Source organism: Oenanthe melanoleuca, chromosome 2 (assembly GCF_029582105.1).
Source record: "Oenanthe melanoleuca isolate GR-GAL-2019-014 chromosome 2, OMel1.0, whole genome shotgun sequence".
NCBI lineage: Eukaryota > Metazoa > Chordata > Aves > Passeriformes > Muscicapidae > Oenanthe > Oenanthe melanoleuca.
Genome location: NC_079335.1, coordinates 129,100,425 through 129,122,484, shown reverse-complemented (window position 1 = coordinate 129,122,484; position 22,060 = coordinate 129,100,425). Strand labels below are relative to the sequence as shown.

Here is a 22,060-nt window from a genome sequence, read left to right as displayed (position 1 = left end):
ACAGGTTTGAGGTACCATCCATGCTCTTAAGTTGTCAATATTCCCCTGCTGTGCTTCAGTCACGGTACAGGAAAACTAATCCATGAAGGATTGTTGGAATGATCACTCTACCTGGACCAGTCTAAGCTTTTCTTTGAAAAGCTGTTTTGGAGAGCAACATGACCATGAGATTGGACCATCAAAGCTGCCCTGGCAACTGCCTCACATCTCTGTGCATCTGTACTGTGTTCTAGTCTATGATATTCAGGTAAGAGGCAACCACCCTGCCAGAAGGAGAGTTTTCTGACACTACACCTGCTCTGCCTGTTCATTGCTCCTTAAGTATTTGCTCAGAACTCCATTCAGACTAGAACAGACAAGAAATACCCATCGTAGTAAATTGTAAATTATTTTACATGTTTTTTTCCTAAAGTGAAGATTCATTTAGTAGAATAAATCTTTTTTTCATAGAATATTTAAACCAAATCCTAATAAAATGTTAGTAGTAGCAATATTTGGTAAAAGTGGTAATACTATGCAACAAGCACATTCTTCTGTACTTCACAAGCAGAGGGTATGTACAAAGGATGAATGTAAGCCAGGTTGTGTATAACATAATAAAATTCCCCCTTACATATTTCCACAAAAATTTTCTTTCACTATTATTTCCAATAGTAGCAAGATTTCCATGGTTGTTTTTGCAGAATGTTCTGGCTTTCTCCATAGAGGTCTTTTCTGTGCTGAAAAAATACTGTGTGTCTCCTTTTACAATCCAGCCATCTTCTGTGACTTCATATGCTGCAACACAGAGGAGAAATCTCTGCATTATTCTCAGTCCTTACACAAGGCTGGTGATGTTAGATCACACCACTCTTCAGGTGAGTGAAAATAAACAAAAGCTTACTGGTAGAAGGACTCTGAGGTTCTGGTTTCAAGGGTGTCCCTGTAATGAAATGGGATAAAAAAGGATGATGTAAAATATTTCCCAAACATTGAGCCAGTACAAGTGTTCAATCAGTGGAAATAATTTAATGTCTATTAACTTTTTACATTTTACATATTCAATGCAAAATATATTTATATAGTATATTTGGTGCAAAGTTAAAAATGGAAGTTCAGGGAATAAAAGATGCATTACAGGCATACATCTCTGTCTTGGTATATTTTAGGTAAGTGCATCTTGAACATCTTTAATATTTCCTAAATTGAATGGCTGAAGTTAGTCTGAATAAATACTTGTTTCTGAAAGAACATTAAATAGAAAAAATATTCCAATGTTGATAAACTTTGAACAATTCTTTATGGACATTGTCTTGTATTTGAATAAGAAATTCAAATACTACACAAGGTTATTTATATTTATATTTATATTTATTTATATTTATATTTATATTTATATTTATATTTATATTTATATTTATATTTATATTTATATTTATATTTATATTATTTATATTTAACATTTTATTAATATTAATTTGTTTGCAAAACTTTTTTTCTGTGTAGCTGCCTTGATAAGAATTACGTTACCACTTTTTGAAAAATAATTTCAACAAAAAATTTCCACATCACATGAAATGTGATATTGGAGCAACGTTTCTCTAGACATGCAAGGCCAAGAGCTGTAAAAATGTAAAACAAATGTCACCTTTGTAACATGAAGGCCAGCTGAATGGGGCTTTGAGCAATCTGGTCAAAGGTTGGGGGTTGAAACTAGATGATCTTAAAGGTCCACTCCAACTCCAGCCATTCTGTGGTTCTGTTTTTTTCCCCATAGGAATTTGCTGCAATGTTTGTGTTGTGTTATTGTTAATGTATTTGTAACTACATTTTATTAAGTGTGTGAACATATGCTTGGGTTAGAAAAAGAAATATGTCAGCTTTTAAAAATGATCTATTTTATGACTGGTTACACGCTTAAAAAGGAAATAGTTATAAGATTTAAAAGAAAAAACCCCAATATGTCTGCTTTGGAAGTATGAAGTATTCTGTCTATTTCAGCATCTTTCTGCATGCCATTATGCATTGCTGACTAATGATGGCAGTATCTTCAGGCTGTAATTTCTGCCTTTCATATGCCACTACTAATTAACAGTAAACAGCTACTGTTGACATTTTTGCTAATGATTTTTAGCTGTGGTGATTATGCAGGTGAGAACTCACAAAGGAACCTACCAGGAAAAATATCTTCACATCTGATAAAGATCTATGACTATTACTTTATGAGAAGCTGAGACTCTGTGCCTTGGTTAGAAAATTGTTTTGAATAATTCAAGAGCACAGAAATTATGTTTTTAAGAAAAGTTGCAATTGAAACTAGAATGCAAAGAGTCCAGGGAGCCACCAAAGGAACATTGCTGCTACTGTGGGAAGTAAACTATGCACCCAATACATAGCTATAATTGATTCCTCTCAAATTTCACTGAATATTTTTCCCAAACAGTAGCTGAAAAAAAAAAAAGAGAAGCAGAGAAGATTTTTCTACTTGTATAAGAGGAAGATGTGAACCTGTCTTAAAGTATTAAGTATTTTGAAGCTTTCATTACCATCTTTTTGTTACAGCAGGCCTGTTGTCACAGGCTTGTCTTTATGTGTCATCTTACAAAAAGACTGATTCTCTGATGTTGGTAGTGTTGTTTAATTCAGAGTAGGTGACTACCATGTTTTTGTGTACCAACATCTGAACAGAGGTGTGAAGTTTAACTTCACAAATGATATGGAAATTTAAAATAATATTTTAATTTTTTTCTTTCTTTTTTTCCAAATTATAGTCCTGTCTTCTTCCCTCAGTTAGAACTTCTGTTTTGACAAAAATCAGCTTTTGTGCAGAGCAGTGAATATTTCAAGGTAAGCTCTTGAGATTGCTTTCATCTTATTTCTATTTTTACACAATTACATAAAGAAGTCTAATTTTAGTAAAGCTTATCATGGAATATACTTTTTATAGTGAAAAAAAATAAAATTGTATTCCAATATTCCAAATATGTCTCGACCTACTTTTCTGTGTACAACATTCCTGTGAAACCAACAAAACTTTCTACCAATATGTAAGTTGTAGAGTTTCCTGTTATGATAGAATGGAGCAGTTTGAGTTTCTTCCTAAGGTGAGTTTAGAGTAAAAAGAAAACTACCTTTTTTTATCTCACAAATCCAGTTATGACTGTATTCACAGTGCTCCTTAATCCATGATGGGGAAGGGTTTTCACTGATGGCTCCACAATCTTGAAACGCAGTATCGTAAAGATCGTTTCTTGCTTTATAATTCACCTATAGAGAAAACCCACCTGTGGTTTTTATTTTATCTACAGGGGATAAAACTGTACTCTCTAAGGAATGAGAAGTAGAGCAAAGTTTCCAACCACTCCTTTTCTTCCTCCTCTGGCTGTGAAGCCAATGTGAGCTATTAAAGTAATTACAAACACTTGGAAAGAGGAAAGAAAGGCTCTGAGTTTACACAGCATCTAACAGACCATAGCACTCCCACAAAAACTGGAATCAAAATGAGATTATAAATAAAAACAGCAAAGAGGAGCATAGCAATTTATCCCCAGCGACTAACAAAAATCAGGAGAGACGTTTCTCATATATTTGTGACTTGGATAATAATTTCTGTGGCTGAAAGTAGTTCTTTGTCTTATTACTTTGATGATGGTATAAACTCAGGGGCTTTTGGCCACTTTTGTTTTCTTCCAATCCAGTATGAAGAATAATGATTCAGAGTTACCCAGCTGCAAAACAGACATTTTTGGAAATTCTTATACAGCTTTCATACACACCAATCGTGGGAACTTCAACAGAAGAAGGGTCAGAATAGAAGGAAACTGGAATGTTGAAACACTCACCGGAGACCCATCACTCCAGGAGAGCCCACCATCAGGATCCAAACACTGCAAACCTATCCAGAAAGGCTGGAATGATGGGGATTTCCTTCTACAGTGAGAAAAAAAAAACATATAGTGGAAGAGGATATAAGTTGTTAACTCTGTTCAATTTTAAAAGTTATAATAACTCAACTCTGACACTTACTGAACACTTCAAATGCAGAAATTTTAAAAATGAAAAGTACTGTTGGTTAGCAGACTCACATTGGCTAGTATATAAAGTTCACACTTTAAAATTTCCTACTTTGCAAATGGAGGCATTGAAAACAGAGCACTTTGTTTTTCTACATTGATGTGATTTTAGTGTTTTTTTCTCAGAAAGAGAATGTTCAGGGCTACTGGAAGGCAAAATTTGGTTTCAAAATGATTCACTAAAAAAAAATTAGAATAGGGTCTGTGGAGAAGCATTTAACAAATTTTGTTGTTGAGTTTGTTTTTATCTGAATTTAAATTGCTTGCTGGTTATGACACATTTTAGGAACTCCAAAAATTTATTTGAAAACATTACTCATATGAAACATTTTGTCAGTTGTTTTTCTTATTGTTATGTTGAAAACCAGATAGATTTTTAAATTATTATCTCAGGAGCAAAACAAGAGTATGATTATTTATTACTGCATCATGTGTTGTTTCACCAAAATATCAATTATTAGATTGTTTGCTGACTTACTTTATTAAGTTTTCTATCACTGTTTGCTCTTCTTCATTTCTAATGGCAGCCAGGTCTCCTCCTATTTCTCTGCAGAAATCTAGGGCTTCGAACCAGGTTTTCTTTTGGTTTTCTTCTCTCACAAAACCCTGTGGATGCAGGTAGAACACTGTGTTTTCAGTGTGCTAAGCATAAACCTGCTGGCCACCTTGCATAAGAAAAATAAGTAAGCCTTGCTCTACAATTATCCATTATAATATGGATTCAAGAGTAATTGGATAACCTTACTTACCACTGATGGAGTGAAAAGTGCAGTGATATTTGAATAGTTGTGTAAAATCTTGCTACATTAATGGTGCCATTCTGTGACATCCAGTTTACCTATCTGTTTGGTGCTCTCCTGTTTCCCAGGTATGATTATGGCAGAAAACAATACTTACTCTGAAGCAGGAATTAGTGCTGTTGCTTGTATCCCAGCCCAAGGGACATTTGGAATCAGAAACAGTTTCTGAAGCAACAGGAACAGTGACTTCTTCAGCTAATTTTTTGCAGAGAAATTTTGCCTTTACTTCACAGTTCTGAACATCCCATAGTCCAGCTGCATTTCCAGTCCTAAGGGCAACACAACCAGCTTCCTTCCCTTTGTGAGATAAAAAAGAAAGTTGAAATGTATTTTAAGGAAGCTCTTTTGACATTTTTATGGCTCGTGTAATTAATTTGCAAAAGACTATTTTAAATATTATGTGTAGTGTCCACTCAGAGGAGGAGCTGTGTGAAAAGAGGAAACCAGCAAGTCCTTCATCATTCCCCTTCCCTCTGAGTGCATAAACAACTCCTTGCCTGCCTCTTTCCTCTGCCACTTGTGGCAAGGCTTTGGCAGCCCATGGCCAAGGCTGGAAGGGATTTCATCCTTTCTGCTCAGTTTGATTTTGCTCTTGGAAGCAATGAGAAGTCAGAAAATAAATATTTTCATGGCGATAAAAAATCATAGAATAATTTAGGTTGGAAAAGATCTGTAAGATTGTATAGTCCAACCATTAACACAGCACTGCCAGGCCACCACTTATCTTCACATCTTGTAAATACCTCGAGGGATGGTGACTCACTTCTCTGGGCAGCCCATTCCAAGGCCTGAGCATCCCTTTCCTGGTATCCAATCTTAAGCTCTCCTGATTCACCCTGAGGCCATTTCCTTTTCTTCTAATACTTTTTACTTGGAAGAAGAGACTAATCTCCACCTCATTACCACCTCCTTTCAGGCAGTTGTAGAGAGTGATAAAGTTTCCTCTTTTCCTTCAGGCTAAACAACCCCAGCTCCCTCAGCCACTCCTCATTAGACTCCTGTTCCAGACCCTTCCCCAGCTTCATTGACCTTCTCTGGACACACTGCAGCATCTCCACATTTCTCTTGTAGTGAGGGACCCAAAACTGTACCCAGGATTCAATTTGCAGCCTCACTGGTGCCAAGTACAGGTGTCAAAGACACTTCACTTTCAAAGACAGAATAATTCATATGTGTTGTCATGGATTTACCAAATTTGGAAAACATTTTAGAATTAGGGAACACAGAGGCTTCCTTAGTAGCATAGATTTAGTCCAACAGTAACATCCCTTAGAGAATCTAGAAATGAAACAACACACTTCTGGAATAATATTATATAGGGAGTAATATAAAGGCTGGTCATTATTGGAGGCCACCAGGGGGCAGATATGGAAAATGCCCACAAAATTCTCACCCCACCACAGGGTGAATACAGATTTGTAAGTTTAGCAAATTAGCATAATGGACAAAAATCACCAATTAGAGACATAAGAGGTGAGGTAATTTCCCCCAGTTCAACCATCTATAGATCACAGAATCATAGAATCACTGGCTTGGAAGAGACCTACAAGATCATAGAGTCCAACCCATGCCCTAACACCTCAAATAAATCGTGACATAGAGTGCCACATCCAGTCTTTTTTAAAACACATCCAGGGATGGTGACTCCACCACCTCCCCAAGCAGACCATTCCAGTGCTTTATCATCCTTTCCACAAAAACATTTTCCTACTATCCAACCTATATTTCCCTTGGTGCAGCTCAAGACTGTGCTCTCATTCTGTCAGTGCTGCCTGGAGAAAGAGACCAACCCCACCTGACCACAGCCACCTTTCAGGAGGTTGCAGAGAGTGATGAGATCACCCCTGAGTCTCCTTTTCTCCAGGCTGAGCACCCCCAGCTCCCTCAGCCATTCCCCACAGGGTTTGTGTTCCAGCCCCTCACCAGCCTTGTTCCCTCCTCTGGACACACTCGAGTGTCTCAAGGTCCTTCCTAAACTGAGGGGCCAGAACTGGACACAGCACTCAAGGTGTGACCCCTGCTCCTGCTGGCCACACTGTTCCTGACACAGGCCAGGGGCCATTGGCCTTCCTGGCCACCAGGGACACTGCTGCTCATGGTCAGTGGCTGCTGACCAGCACCCCCTGGTCCCCTTCTGCCTGGGCACTGTCCAGCCACTCTGTCCCCAGTCTATAGCACTGCAGGGGGTTATTGTGGCCAAAATGCAGGACTTGGCACTTGGACTTGTTAAACTTCATCCCACTGGACTCTGCCCATCCATCCAAATGGTCCAGGTCTCTCTGCAGAGCCCTCCTACCTTCCAATAGATCCACACATGCTCTCAGCTTAGTGTCATCTGCAAATTTACTGATGAAAGACTCAATACCCTCATCCATGTCATCAATGAAAATATTGAACAGGACTGGCCCCAGCACAGACCCCAAGGGACACCACTGGTGACTGATCCCAGCTGGATGCAGCTCCATTCACCACTCTCTGTGCCCACCCATCCAGCCAGTTCCTAACCCAGCACAGACTGTTCCTGTCCAGGCTGCAGCTTTTCCAGGGAATGCTGTGGGAGACAGTGCCAAAGGCCTTGCTGAAGTCCAGGTACAACATCCACAGCCTTTCCTGCATCCCCCAGGTGGGTCACTTGGTCATAAAAGGAGATCAGGTCAAACACGACCTACCCTCCTGAACCCACACTGGCTGGGTCTGATGCCCTGGCCCTGTGTGATGGCATCAGTATAAACTGTTCCATATCCTTACCAGGTACTGGGTCAGGCTGACTGGCCTATAGTTACCAGGATCCTCCTTCCCACCCTTTTTATGAATGGATGTCACATTGGCCAGCTTCCAGGCATCTGGAACCTCCCCAGTGTCCCAGGACTGTTGGTAAATGATGGAGAGCAGCTTCACAAGCTCATCTGCCAGCTCACTCATCACCCTGGGGTGGATCCCATATGGACCCATAGATTTATGAACATCCTCCCCCTCATAAACTTTGTTTATGAAAATATGTCTTGAAGTGCTTTTGGCCTTGGTTCCCAGAAGGAACCTAGATAGGATATGGGCCATGTACCCCCTGGGTTTGGACCTCTGGAATATGTTTTGTCCTTCTGGCTAGGGTAAAGGTAGGAAAAGTACTGGGACTAGCTACTAATACCATAATAAGCTACAAATATATGTGTAAAGGATACAGAGGATATAAAAAAAGAAAGAGGCAAAAATCATTCATCATCAGTGGAGTACCAGGCATAGCTGCATTCCAGTTTGTGTACAGAACACCTTCATCAGTCACCCACTTGAAAATCCCTTGCTCTTCCATGTCTGAGAGGCCAATCCAAAAATACTTCTCAGAGCTCAGACCAATGAGGCTGGTCAGGTAGGCTTGCTCATATCTGAAATGACAGGAGTCAAATGGGATTAAGCCTAGCTTTCCTTCCAGCTTCCACTCCTCAGCACCCAAACTTCACACAGCTAGAATTAATAGATTCTCCATTAAATTTCTAATAATTGGGTCCCAGCTGCAATAGGGAGTGAAGTTGTGCTGTACTGAAAAACTGTTCCTTGCAGAGCAGAAGGTGCTGTTGTCTGTTCTTTCAAAGTAAAGTACTAGAAAACATTGATGTGTATTTTTAGTAAGAAAAGCCATACTGAGTTTATTAACTTTTTTTCTTCAGAAAAAGGATATTCCTAAGTTCTTTTGGTTTTTGTTTTGGTTTTTTTTCCCAAAAATTCTCAACTAGCTTTTAAAGTTCCAGTATTATTGCATCAGATATACAATTTTCATACCTGTCTCTTATGCTTGTTAAATAACCACTGCTCCTTTCACAGGTTTTCTTTGCTTCTAAAAATGTTACAGAGGTATGTCCAACCAGGTAGCAATAAAAACCATATCTTTCCCAACCCTGTGAAGAACACATGAAATAAACTTGCAATTAAAACCAACATATGTTCTAGTACTTGAATTTCAATGAATACACATAAACTAACATATTTTTAATATAGCTTGACATCATTATGTATAAATTTGAATTCCAATATACTAATGGAAATTCAGCTTAGCAAAAATTCTGTGCAGAAAGAAGAGATGTAATGCCTGTAAGTCTCACTTTTTTGACAATAAGGGATAAATTTTTACTGGTAAAAAAATCAAAAGTGCACAGAAGGGAGAGTGCATTCAGAATCAGGTGAATAAAAATTAATCTTTGCTCAGAACCAAAAAGAGTAGACATCATTATAGTAGAAATGCTGATTCAAGTTTCCTATGTTTTTGAGGCTAAAGGAACAGCAAATAGACTAATTAATTGATTTAATGCATCAGGTCACCTAAAAGGTCTGACTGAAGAGGTAGCACAGAAACCACTGAAGAGCAAAATCCTCAAAATTACAGCTGAATTCTGAGTCACTTTTCCCTTTTATGCCATCTCTAGTTTTGCTTGCTGCACCCAAGGAAGGCAAATAAATTCAGTGTTCAGTATTTGGCTGCTGCTTAACTCCATTGAGCACAAGGAGTCTCAGTTCTGTCCCTGTATAGGCTTGTGGGAATGGTTCCTAAATATAGAATAGTAGTAAACAGGAAAGTAAAAAGAAGGAAAAGAAGGAAAAAAATGCTGGTAGGGTACAATAACTTGTTCAAAACAAATTCACTTATAAAAAGGATTTTATTGTATTGTTTTGATTTGACTTCAGCACAGAGATTTGTCATCATCTTGCATCATGCCACATAGTCCAGAAATTGTTACCAGTCCCTACTACATGTTCAGTGGCCACACATGGTTGCAGAACAATATAAAAAATATACAGACAACCACAGAATTGGCTTTAGCCCGTTTCACAGAAAGTTCTGAGAGGTAATAGGCCTGACTTATTATTATTCTTTATATGGGAATGTAGTGAAAATTATCACTCTGAATTTGTTGTCGAATAATACTTGTTGGGGAAGAAAAATAAAGATAGTTTCAATGTTAAGAGGAGCATGTGAAATTTTGCTAGCCAGATCCTTGGTTGTGCTTTCTTCTTACCTTCAGGCAGGCAGGATCAGTTCTTGCTGTTCCAGAAGCTCCTTGCAGTGGGTCTCTTCTGCAGATGTAGCCTAACCTCCTGTCACAGGCACTGTCTGCCCAGTATCCATCCTAGTTGCAGTTTGGGAAGAGGTGAAAAACAGCAAGGCAGAACCTTTTTCCTTTAGAAACATTATCATTCTTTTCAAAATACTGTTTCAATGTGAATATCTGTATTTTGTAGTGGATTCCAAGTATTTGAGCTTGGAGGTGAGGTTGTGTTGAGCTGAGTGGCACAGCCAGACTGTTAAGGTTTGCTTGGCATGTAATGTACACTCATAATCAGATATGAACACTTACTAGTTATATGGAATTTTATTTTAAATTAACCATATGTCTGAGTGAATAAAGGTAACATTCTTTGATTCTATGCAACTTAGCAACCATGCTAAGTTGCATTAAAAATCTCCCTAGAAATACAACCAAAACTCAAATAGTGCAGTGCTACACTGTATGATTCATGTGGAATGATTCACCTTTCCTGCCATAAGGACACAATCTTCTCGGGCAGTGACTTCATGGGTTGGTTCTCCAGGCAACCACTTGGTATATGTTACAGGAGTTCCATCACTCCACTCAAAGTACATTTGAATTTTGAGGTCATTCAGGCCAATCCACAGCTCATCTTCAGCTCCTAAAGACAGAAATTCATCTGTGTTGTTACCCAAGTTAAAACAGTCCACAAGAGCAAGATTTTATGGAGATGAGGTGAAATAGCAATGTTGCAGTGCAAATTCATCTGTATTAGAAGACAGAGGAGTTTATTTTAAAATGCAGTTCTCATTCTTCTTTCAAGAAGTTAAAAATGAGATACCAGCAGGAAATCAGATTGTCAGCTTTATCAGTGAAGTACATTACTGTATCTACAGCTACAAGGTGTCTGATGCAGATAATCCACTCAAATGCTGCAGTGACTACAGCTTTATTTCCTTCAAGTGATTTCATGCAGTGAAAAACAAATGAAAATCAAAATGAAAAGAATTACAATGAAAATTAAAAGACCATAATGACTCCTTTTGTGGGTTTTGGGCTTTCAAGTTTTTCTAGCCTATATATCTGCAGCCTTCCCTATAAATATTCATTAGAAACAAGTGAGAATTGTTTCATTTTAATCCTGAAAGATTTCTAATAGTACAGTTCTCTATTTGTACCTAACACTGCCCTGTAGAAATACTCACTGTAGCCAAGCTGAGACAGTATAAAGCCATGCTCCTCAGGGTTGTGGACACTGGCCAGGTTGCCACTGCTCTCACTGCAGGAAATCAGGGCTGCTCTCCATTCTTTGGGGTCTCTATGGACCATGAAACAGTGACCTCCATAGGGCAACCATCCTTCTGGGCATTTAACAGGCTCTACATCCCCTCAAAATCAATAGATATTTCAAGTTTTTAAATGGTGCAAACTGAAGTCTAGAATAACTGCAATTACATTTAAAATCAGCTAATTAGTGAATTACAATGAACTGGAAGTGGTAACAAATGAGCAGTACTTCATTCCTCACACATTTTTTTAGTCTGTATGTTGTTGCTTGTGGCACTTTTAGAGAAAGCATGATGCATTTAAACAAAAGAGGAAAAGAATGGAGCCAGCTGTTAGAGGACTTCACTAGTATGCAGTATTCACTGGCCAGAGGAATATTTTGGAATTTCTTATGCAGCACTTCCACACAGTATACCCCACCTAATTACATTTTTTGTGTTTCATAAAGGAAAGGCATTATTGCTGCAGCACAAGTAATTCTCTGCACACATGGCTTTCCATGCCACTCTCATTAAATAAATCAGGGAGAAGTGTAGTAGAAAAGCTGTCCAAAGGAAGTTGGTCCTTTTTGCCATCTTTCTAGGCTGCTGGCAACCCCATCAAGAATTTGCTCTGAGCCTACTGATGCCACTTTTCCAAGCCTTCTGTGACAAACCTCAGTGTTTCCATTAGAATGCACTGAAGGGATGGTGAAGCATCTCTAACTTTATTTTCATGCCTATGCAGACCATGATACTTTCATGAAACTGTATGGCTTAACCCAGTGCCTCTGGAATTGTGACTAAGAACATAAAGTAAAAAATGTGTGATGACTGGGCTCCAGGAACATTCTCAGTATTTAAATATATTTTGCTAAAGAAAGAACAATATGTTTTGTTCTGTACCAGTCATCATAGCAGAAAAGCAAATTTCAATGCTTGCTTTTCCTTTTGTTTTAAATAGCCATGAAATTTAACTTTAGTGACACAAATGATGCCTTTAGCAAAAGGTTTTTTATTTGCTTGACATACCTGATGGAAGAATTGAAGGATCCTTTGTGGATTTTTCCTTTTTACAGATATATCCAAGTTTCAGCTCACATGGCTGGTTTTCCCACTTAGCATCTCTTCTGGGGTTTAGTACTGCACAGAGTTTTTCAGACTCGGGCTCAGGGCTTCCTTCATGGGATAAAAAGCAAATTATTCTTATGTAGCACAGGATTTATGTCAGCAGCTAAAAGAGCAATTTACTGATAGCCTTTTCATGTGTCAATTATGGGCTCGTGATTTCACTCCTACCAGAGACAGAGATTTTTCTACCAGGGATCGAGGAAATGTAATTTAGAAGTACCCATCAAAATTTTTCTTTTGCTGCTTGTTGCATAATTCACATTTCTGCCACAGTTGATTGCAGAATAGAGGTCCTTTCTGCACGTCCCTTTGGAATTTGAATGCAGATTTGTTCCTTGCTGCAAGCAGAACCTCCTGACATTCCCTCACCATTGCTGTCTCTTCTCTGCCTCTCCCACCAACACTCCCAGAGTTTCTCCACAGGACCACTGTCCATGGGGAATGGTCAGTGTTTTCTCCTCAGAGAGGCCCACTGTGATACATTACTTTTTTCCCCTCTCCCCACAAAAGATCAACTTAATTCTGCAGTGAACTGGAAGTGTGTAGCTTAGCTCATGGTCACAGCCATTGTGTGGGGATGCAGGAGCTGAGATACAGGATGCTGAGAGCCAACCTCTCAGCCCTGCAAAGCTTGGGGACAGAAGGTATAAAATCTTCCACCAGACTCAATAACTTTGTGCTTTCCCTTCATCTTCTGTGTGCCAGATAAAAGCAGGTGGCACCTCTGAGACTTGGGAAGGCCAAAAGTTGGACTATGCTTGCCTTTATTCAGAATTTGCTGCAACTGACTGTTGCCATGGCAATAATTGACTTTCAAATATAAACTGGCAATGCCATGAACTCTTGAATGAGAGAAGAAGAGTAAAAAAGCATAAGAAGTGAAGAGGCAGCCTTTGCAAGAGCAATTCTCACTGGCAGCCAAGTCCTTGCAGGATGCAGGGTCTGATAACCCTGTGGAAAGAGGATTTCACTGACTTGAAGGCATTCCCAGTATGATACAGCTCAACTTGTGCTTCTTAATTTATCTGTCTCTGATAGGAGATGAGGTGACTTAGGTCTTCTGCTTGAAACTCCATGAGTTGTATCTAGTGAAGAAAAGCATAATTCTCCAATTATAATTGCAAAAATTGTTTAAGAGGATTATTACCTGGTGCCCAGTTAAGGTATCTGAAGGGAAAGCCACCACTCCACTGCCAGCCACTGTTGAGATTCAGACTGTTAAGCCCAATCCAGAGAGAGGATCTCTTGCTGTCAATCAAATCTAGGTAACAAAAGAATTTAATTCTAATAGGATTTGCTAGTAAAACTTCTGAATTTCCAAAGTTTAGAAGAAGATAGTTAAAGTCTGCCTAGTGATTGGAAGTTCAATACAGGATTCATGTTTACTTGTAGTAAATTCAGAGGGGTTTCTTTCTGTAGATAAAGGGTAGAGAATTGAAAAAGTTTATTTTACATATTATTTTATCTGAACTTAATGCTATTCTACAGTTATATATAGACAATAAGCTTTGAAAATTGAAAGACTGAATATTCTTAATCTTATTATAAGTTTAATTGCTTGTGGTGCAATTGATATAGGACCTTCATTCTACAGCATGCATAAATCTATGAAGTCTGTATAAATTTCTATCATATTTCAAAATAACTATTTCATTAGATATACATGAAGAATACTGATTTATCAAAACAAAATCTAATATAAAAATATAAAACATGTCATAGCATGTAATTGTCTCCTGTATAATGGCTGTCTCCTAAAATGTTTCTTCTTTTAAGTCCCCTTTAGGGGATCTTTCTGGTGTTTTCTGAGCTTGAGCTAACTTTTGCTTAATTAGCTGGAAATCCTTGGATTTTCTTGATAAAATTATAATAATAAAAATAATTCCAAATGGATATTCCTCAACTTTCTAAAATTCCACATATAAAAAGCCTAACTTACTGTAATTTTGTTATTTCTGATTAGTACAGATACCAATTTCTTACATCAGCTATTCACTGTAATGTGATTAAAGCATTGAAACATTTGTAATCAGTCAAACAAACATTCAAAAGTCTTTACTGAATCTTGTTTATTCCCTCACCTCTTAGATACATTTGTTCATGTATCTCTGTGACACTTAATAATTCTGCATTCTGTTGCTGACAGCTCTTCCTTGCTTGGTGCCATGTGAGAGCTGACTGGTGGTTTATCTGGTAGCAGGTTCCTGTCAAAGGATCTGTACTCCAAAATCTGTCAATGTCTGTGTGAGAGAAAGGAGATTTAGTACCTGAGTTTGTAATAAACATTTTCACAAAGTGTTATGGCAAAATTTAACTGCAAACTTCTTTGTGAAATAACATTTTGGAGCAATTAAGGCTCAGACCACAAGTTATCTTGATCTTTGTTAAGAAAATAAGGTGTGGCATTGACATTATCAGTAATGAGCATTTCATCCTCTATTTGCACTTTCCCCTTCCAATTTTATAATCTCCAGGAGAAAAAAAAAATACTGTAAAGAAGCCAATGAATCAAAATTGTATCTTAGTCATTGTCTACCCTGAGAACCTGTTCAGAAGCTCATAGGCTATGCCCAAGTTTATTCTTGGCTTGAACACCACTGAAATACAGACATTTGCAGTAATGAAACCTTTCTTGTGAAATGATGCCATCACTAACCACATTTATGGCTTGGGGAAGAGCAGCTGGAAAGCTGTCCAGTGGAAATGGGCTTGGGGGTGCTGGCTGATAACCAGCCTAACACGAGCCAGCAAATGCCCAGTGAGCCCAGCAGCAGCAGGGCAGGGATTGTCCCTTGTTCTCTGCATTGGTGACACCTCAAATACTCATCTCACTCTTGAGCCTGACTGCAGGAAAGACCTTGAGGTGCTGCAGCACATCTTGAGGAGGGCAAGAGTTGGTGAAGGGCCCTGTCAGGAGCAGCTGAGGGAATTGAGGTTGTACTTGTGGTCTGCATGTGTTTTAGATTACTGGAATGTTGAAATTGTCCTCTGAATGCTGACTGTTAGCAAAACTGGTCCCTGGGCAAGCATTAAAATAAGCTGTGATTACAACTTGCCCTAAATTTCTCTTTTGTTGAGAAAAAAAATCATTAAATTTCTTGAATAGTTTGTTAGAGGAAAAATTTTCAATTTCTTCTTGTGTTTCTTCATTGCTGATTCAGAGATTTTTAACATTCTTTTTAAACTGTAGGCTCAAGTATTAGTGATAATGTCCCAACAATTTTATAATGCCAAATACTTCATATTTTCTAGTTTATATAATGAGGATGTCATGGGATTTTTGAAGTTACTGCTTGCAATATTGCACCAGAGAATAATTTTCACCAAATCAGTCAGAATTATGGTGGTTGGTGCTGGTTGAAAGTGAGTTGAACTTGGTTTACCAGTGCAAGGCTCCTATGAAAATGACAAATTGTGATTCTGATTCTGTGGTATTGCACTGAAAACTTAGGGTTGAGGCACAGTTTTAATATTTTCATGAAATGTATTTTGGTGTTCTCGATCCTGCACTCCCATGACCATACTTTTACCTGGTAAAATGGCATTATTTTGTAATCTATTCTACAACATTAAAAGGGAAATGTTGATGACCCTACCATTTCAGTAAAACCCTTGAGCCAATCTTTTAATTTTATACCTTTCAAAAAACAAACTGCATCCTCCCATGAGCTGTAGACCAATCTTGTTTTACAGAACTGGGCTTAGCTGGGGTAGAAGAGGCTGGACTACTGCTGACACAAATATCAGTGAGTATTAGACTGTGAACAGCATCTCAATTTTCAGGTGATTCTATGCTGAAGAGTGTCATATTGAAGACACTCTGTTATTTTCCTGAGTCTTAACTACTGATGGACACACCCAGACAACTTTCAGCCTGACTGCAGGCTATTAGCAAGCAGATTTGTTACTTCTATCAGGAATGCTGTTGCATGGAGACATTTTTTAATAAAATTTAGGTCACTGCAAGGTTTTTCCCGTCTGCATTATTAACAGCATCTCAGTATTGATACATTTACACAGCAGTGCTGTGTTATAGGGTCTGTGTGGGACTTACTGGCAGCTGGACAGAGCCCATACAAGTGGTCCTGGTCGAAGTTGGGGGTTGTTGCACACCAGAGCAATCCATCTGACCTGCCAGCAGCTGTGCACTCAGCCTGCCATCTTCCACTCAGCAGGAAGGGGAAGGCACACGGAGCTCCATTGGAATTCCCTAACAGTGTAAACAGGTCTGAGGGGGCAGAAGAGAAGTTTCAATATAGCCATGTGGATATTTGTCTGTACTCTCCATAAGACTGGAGCAAGCTCTACAAGTATTACACCAGTGTAGCTGGGGAACTGCTGTCACCAGCAATGACTTTCATGGAAGTTCTTGGTGGGTCTCACAGTTTGTGCTTTGCTTCTGGGCACATCAGCAGCTGTACCAGCTAGAAATTGAGCAGTTTCATGCTGTAGACAGCTGTGAAAGAGCTGCAGTCATTTTTATTTCATATATTTAAATATGATTTTCTAAAAATAGTGCTATCTTTTTATCATGTGGCTTAACTTCCACTTCATGTGGCTTAATGTTGTGGGATTTTTTGGCACCTGAAGTCTCACACAGCAACTGAAGTTATTATGCATGGAATGATTTCCTCGCATTTAATATTGATGTATTAAACGTAGAGATTTTTTCCCCTTTCATCCAATAAAACTAACACAATCTCAGTAGTAATAGTATGCAGTTAAATAAGGTGCTTTGATTACAAAGTCACAGAATCACAGGATGGTTCAGGTTGGAAGGGATGACAGTGGTCACCTGGTCCAAGCTCCTGCTCAAGCAGGGCCATCCCAGAGCACATGGCACAGGATTATGTGCAGACAGTTCTTGGATATCTCCAGAGGCAAACTCCACAACATCTCTGGACAATCTGTTCCAGTGCTTGGTAAAAGAAGTTATTCCTCTTATTCAAGTGGAATTAAACTTCCTGTGCTTCAGTTTTTGCCCATTGTGTTATTGCTGGGCACCACTGAGAGGAGTGATTAACACTAACAATTAAAATAACCTTCATCTACATTTGCTTTAAAAGTAGAGAACAAAAACTATGCACATTTTTTTTCACATACTGCATTCTGTCTGAACCTAAGCAGCTGTTTTTCTTCAGGATGGAGGGATACAGGCCTGAATATGTGAATTAATCATTCTCTAGTCCACCATTACCTCAGGGGGAACAGCTGGTATTAGGCTAAGTGGGGGAGAAATCAAAAGGCCCTATCTGATGGCAAACAAGTAGATTCAATAAACCACCTAAAATAACCTTTAAACTTTACCTTCATGGCTTTGAGAACACAAATTATCCATGGTTCCAAAAATCTTCCATTTATCCATTGCCTCTGATCCTGCTTTCAGCGCAACGTTTTCCTTTTTTTTGCCAGCACTGAGAAATAAATCTTCCCCTTGGATTGCCAAGGCTGCATTTCTGCATTCCCATTTCTGGAATTCACTTTTCTTGTTGCATGGGTACAGAGAAATTTTAGCCTGGTTTCTCTTGTAGGGCACTCCCAAGCATTGTGCAAAGGCCACGCTCATTAACTGATGATCAGAGACCCACCTGAATTTTTGTAAGTCACTGTTTTTCTTGCAAGAGGCTGTTGTGACTGCCTCAGAACTCTGAGCAATTAAGCAGAACTTAGTATCCTCATTGAATATTAAGAATATTTCCTTGTCTGTAAAATAAAACATTTGGAATAAGTGATTAGGGTGAGCAAATGGTAAGGGGAGCTTGTGAGGAGAAATAAGTGCTGTTTATTCTATGCTGATCTGACTCATGTCAGGAGACTGTAAATTTTTACAAGGATCAAATGGTATTTTCAAGACACATTTCAGTCTGGGGAGGAAAAGTTAGTACACCTCAGTGAATATACAGGAACACAATACAGAGGAGTAAGTAACATAAACTACATTAAGACAGCTTCAAAAATGTGATCAGAATAATGGAATTTTATCTTCTTCTGAAATGCATATTTCATTCAAGATTTCCAAAAGAAAATTTACTGAAAATGTGGAAGTTGGCATCATTTTCATGCATTATAGTTTTAGCTCCTGTGGCATACATCTCCATGGGGTTACATTTGTGCTTAATACATTTAACGAGTGAGTCTTCTTTGAGTCTTGCTCCTTCTGGAATTTACATGTTCTGTTATGGTTTAGGGATTTTTTTGGAATTAAAAACCATGTAATGGTGACTTGTTACCTTGCCTTGATCTGGCATCCTCTCCTTAGCACATCTATCATAAGAAGCCAACATAATTCACACAATAAATCACAAACACTGTCACAAGAACAAAGGCTGAAGATCATATAGATCCTATAGGTGTGGGCATGCATGCCTGTGCATTGTGAGTGCCACACAAGATAGTTAACACTCCCAAAGGGTTGGAGGCAGCCTGGTGTAGTAATCCACTGAGATAAATTAACTGGGAAGGGCTGCCCAGAACTGCAGCTGTGCTGTGACACTCAGAGCAGGTCCCCCTGGGCTGTGTGCTCTGAAAAATGTCAGGTAGCATGCACCCTCACTGGCTTTGGGTCATGAGGGGCTGAAATTTGGACTGCAAGGAATATTCTAGGACCTATAGAACAGGAGGGCAAGGTTTTACTGCTCTGTGCCTCAAACTGATACCTGGAAATAGAGATGCAGCATCACTGCCATATCCAAGAGAATAACTCACAGGAGGCAGTGAGATACTCCTTCACACACTAAATTTTTAGGACAATTGTAGGATATTAGGGCAAGCCAATGCTGGGTAGTGAATAGAGGAGGAAGTATCTGGGATATTCTGGGAGGGTATGACAGAAAGAATAGCTCTTGAGCTCTTCCAGAAAGTTCCTGTATTACTTTGACCAGCTCAGTAATATATAGGAGTTTCACTTCTGCAAATCTAATTTTGAAGCTGAGATTTAGTTTCTTCTTTCCTTGTCTATTTAGGAAAAAAAGTTTTAAATATTATTAAGTCTTATATTTCTTACTTCTCAGTAGATAAGTGCTTAGTGTAGTCCCTTAAGTATCAGCTATTGTCCCTCAAAGAACTGTTTGGTCTAATAATAGGAGTTCTTTCTGAAAGCTGTGAGGTTTCTGCTTTTGGGTTGGGTTGCCAGCTCATGCAGCAGGTGGGAGACCCCCTTTTTGCACAGGGTAGTACTGCCACATGGAGCAGTGTCTGCTTTTGGAAGCTGTGAAATGTACCCCACTCCACAAACCTAATGAACTGAAGGATAAAGAAAAGACATCTTTGAACATTATCATCATACTTAAAAATGGATCTGTCTTTGGCCATCTTCAGAGCCTTAAGTACCCCTCTCACCTTTACTTTTACTGCTGTGGTAGCTATTCCACAGCTGTTCTTGACTCTCATATATTTCTAATATTTTTTTTCACTGGCTTCTTTTCAGCCACATCTACTACATCTTACATCAATCCACAAGTTCCACCTCATCCCACACAATCTCATGCTAAGGCTAGAAGATACACATGCAACACTCTATTTAATTCCTTTATCCTTTTCCTTTATTAGTGAATTAGTCACATATATAGGCAAAGGCTATGGAGCACACTGTGAAGTCCATCTACTTTAAAGTAGCAAACATAACCAATAAATAAGTTGTACCCAAAAGTCAGTATTTATTCACATATGTGACTCAGTCCTGGCTTCTGATTCCCAGCTTTACTCCATTTTGGATATTCCCCTCTCTTTAAATCAACATCTCTATATCTGTCTTGTGGGAACTTCTGTGGACCACTCCCATTAGGACAAATATGAAATGCAGAGTAGTAAAATTATGTGAAAATCTTAAAGATCCTGAGAAACCAGCAAGACAACAAAGCTGCCCACTTTCACATCCACTGCTGCAGGGGATAGGAAAAAACAGACTCACCGAGTGTCTGAAAAGCAGTATGAGCAAATGAGAGGAAAATGAAAACTGTAGAAAAGGTCAAGTTTTTCATTCTGTCTTCTTGTTCACAAAGAGATGAGATGAAATTAATTGCTGCAGTAGAGGTCCTTAAAGAATCAGTTGTTGCTGGCTCCTTCTCAGTTTTGGAGATTTTTAGTTGAAAAACTCTGGGCTCTAAATAAGGAAATATCCTGTCACATGTGGTATTTTGAAATCTATAAATAATTTCAAAATTCAAACTTTGCATCTGAAAGTGAAGTTTCCATCCATTCAAATGCAAGTGGCAAAGTTTGAACAGTTCAAGGTCATTGCACTGATTTATTTTTAACTTTCTTGGTTCTGTGCTGGAAGTGTAACATTCTGACCCTCAAAGACAAAGCAGCAGGGAGTGCACTTGAAATTGATGTACCTTAAATGTCATACATATATACCTGAGAAACTCAGAGAAAAATATATGCAAATTTCTTAGCCAGAAAGGTTTTCACTGCTGCAAAAGATATACTGATTTAATTTACTGCAGGGAGCAATTTTGAGTATTTCAGCATGAAAAATTAACCCCCACAGTATAATTTAATTTCGCTCAGTGGTTTGACAAACTGGGTACTATGCATACACCTTCCTTTAATCCATCCAGTATATCAGCTAGTAGAACTAGTGTGCTGCAATTTCATGTGAATTTATTGTAGAAGAACCAATACAAATTAGCCAAATCTTTCCAAATTTTTCTATGATTTTGGTAAAAAAAAATGCCTTTCAAAATTATTTCATCCATAAAGTAAAAATTAACTTTAGTACTTTACACCAAGCATAAATGAGACAAGGATAGAGGAATAGTTTCAAATTTTATGAGTGAGTTTCAGTCATTTATTAAGTGGAAATTAACTACAGCTATGATGCACAATCCCTTAGTAATTTTGAAAAAAAGGGAGGAAGAAACTCAGCTGAAATTGCCCTTCAAATTTTCTCTCATTTTTCTTGGCTTTCTTATGAAGACAAATCTCACAGTATTTTCTCCAAGAGCAAAGGATCACTTAATAAAATAGAAGATACTCATTCACACAATAGAGTTATTTGAGTTGTGTTAGCAATACAAAATATAAAATATTTAAATTTTGATATTATGCTGGATTTTTTAAACTGTTTATTATTTTAATTTACTTTGCCTTTCTCATTAGCCATCCAAACAGCACAGAATCCAGTTCAGTATTTACCAAAAAAAACCCAAAAAAACAAACAAATGTATTTTTTGTAACTTACAAAAGTTAGAAGATCCAGAGGACTGTCATTAAAAGCAGTTTGAGTAAAAAATGGCCTTTATTCCTTTTCCTCTGCAATATGTTTTATTTAACTGCCATATCTACAAATTGTCAATCTAATGTCATGTAACCTCTCCTCTGCAGTTCTTATGCACTTTCTAAAGGTTTGTTATTTTCAGAGATCCTGGAGATCTTTTTTTCTTCAGAATGTCATAGACAACAGAGAATTCCTAGATAACTTAATCATCTCAGTAAACCTCTAAAATGTTTCACTAGCAAGGCACTGTTTTGTGCCCCACTCTTTTACTGGCCTGAATCATGGACACAGTGCCCAGTTATCAGTTTATTTTTCAGTCCATGTATCAGAGAGGTGGAGGATAGTAAGCAAAGCTGTCCTAAAATGAGTGATCAAGTGGAATAAAACCAGGAATGCATTCTTCCAAAATTTATTTGGCAACTACTTCATTTTATAGTTTATTTATGGCTTTTTTTAATTATATGCCTTGTTCATGTTTCTATGTCTCCTCCTGTCAGCCTCTTTTTTAAGGAAGAAGACTCATTAATTCAACAAACCATATATCATCTCCACATGCTAATTAAACACTGAAATG

General features: G+C 38.2%; 1 protein-coding gene across 3 annotated transcripts in view; it reads right to left on the bottom strand.

The window, feature by feature from the left end:
* The window catches only part of LOC130249626 (macrophage mannose receptor 1-like), a 34,513-nt gene extending 13,894 nt beyond the window's left edge, over positions 1–20,619 (bottom strand). The window contains exons 1-17 of one of the 3 annotated variants that reach the window (XM_056484577.1): positions 20,176–20,619; positions 17,574–17,969; positions 16,321–16,494; positions 14,348–14,506; positions 13,414–13,527; positions 12,168–12,314; positions 11,076–11,258; positions 10,374–10,531; positions 9,859–9,969; positions 8,627–8,742; positions 8,084–8,232; positions 4,950–5,149; positions 4,531–4,658; positions 3,822–3,909; positions 3,111–3,246; positions 884–922; positions 614–777 (exon numbers count right to left, since the gene is read on the bottom strand). In XM_056484577.1, the coding sequence (XP_056340552.1) occupies positions 614–777; positions 884–922; positions 3,111–3,246; positions 3,822–3,909; positions 4,531–4,658; positions 4,950–5,149; positions 8,084–8,232; positions 8,627–8,742; positions 9,859–9,969; positions 10,374–10,531; positions 11,076–11,258; positions 12,168–12,314; positions 13,414–13,527; positions 14,348–14,506; positions 16,321–16,494; positions 17,574–17,969; positions 20,176–20,440 (2,727 nt within the window). In that variant the 5' untranslated portion in view covers positions 20,441–20,619. The remainder of the gene's footprint in view (positions 1–613; positions 778–883; positions 923–3,110; positions 3,247–3,821; positions 3,910–4,530; positions 4,659–4,949; positions 5,150–8,083; positions 8,233–8,626; positions 8,743–9,858; positions 9,970–10,373; positions 10,532–11,075; positions 11,259–12,167; positions 12,315–13,413; positions 13,528–14,347; positions 14,507–16,320; positions 16,495–17,573; positions 17,970–20,175) is intronic. The other 2 variants (XM_056484578.1, XM_056484579.1) reach the window with 2 other exon arrangements.
* Between the last annotated feature and the right edge of the window lie 1,441 nt (positions 20,620–22,060).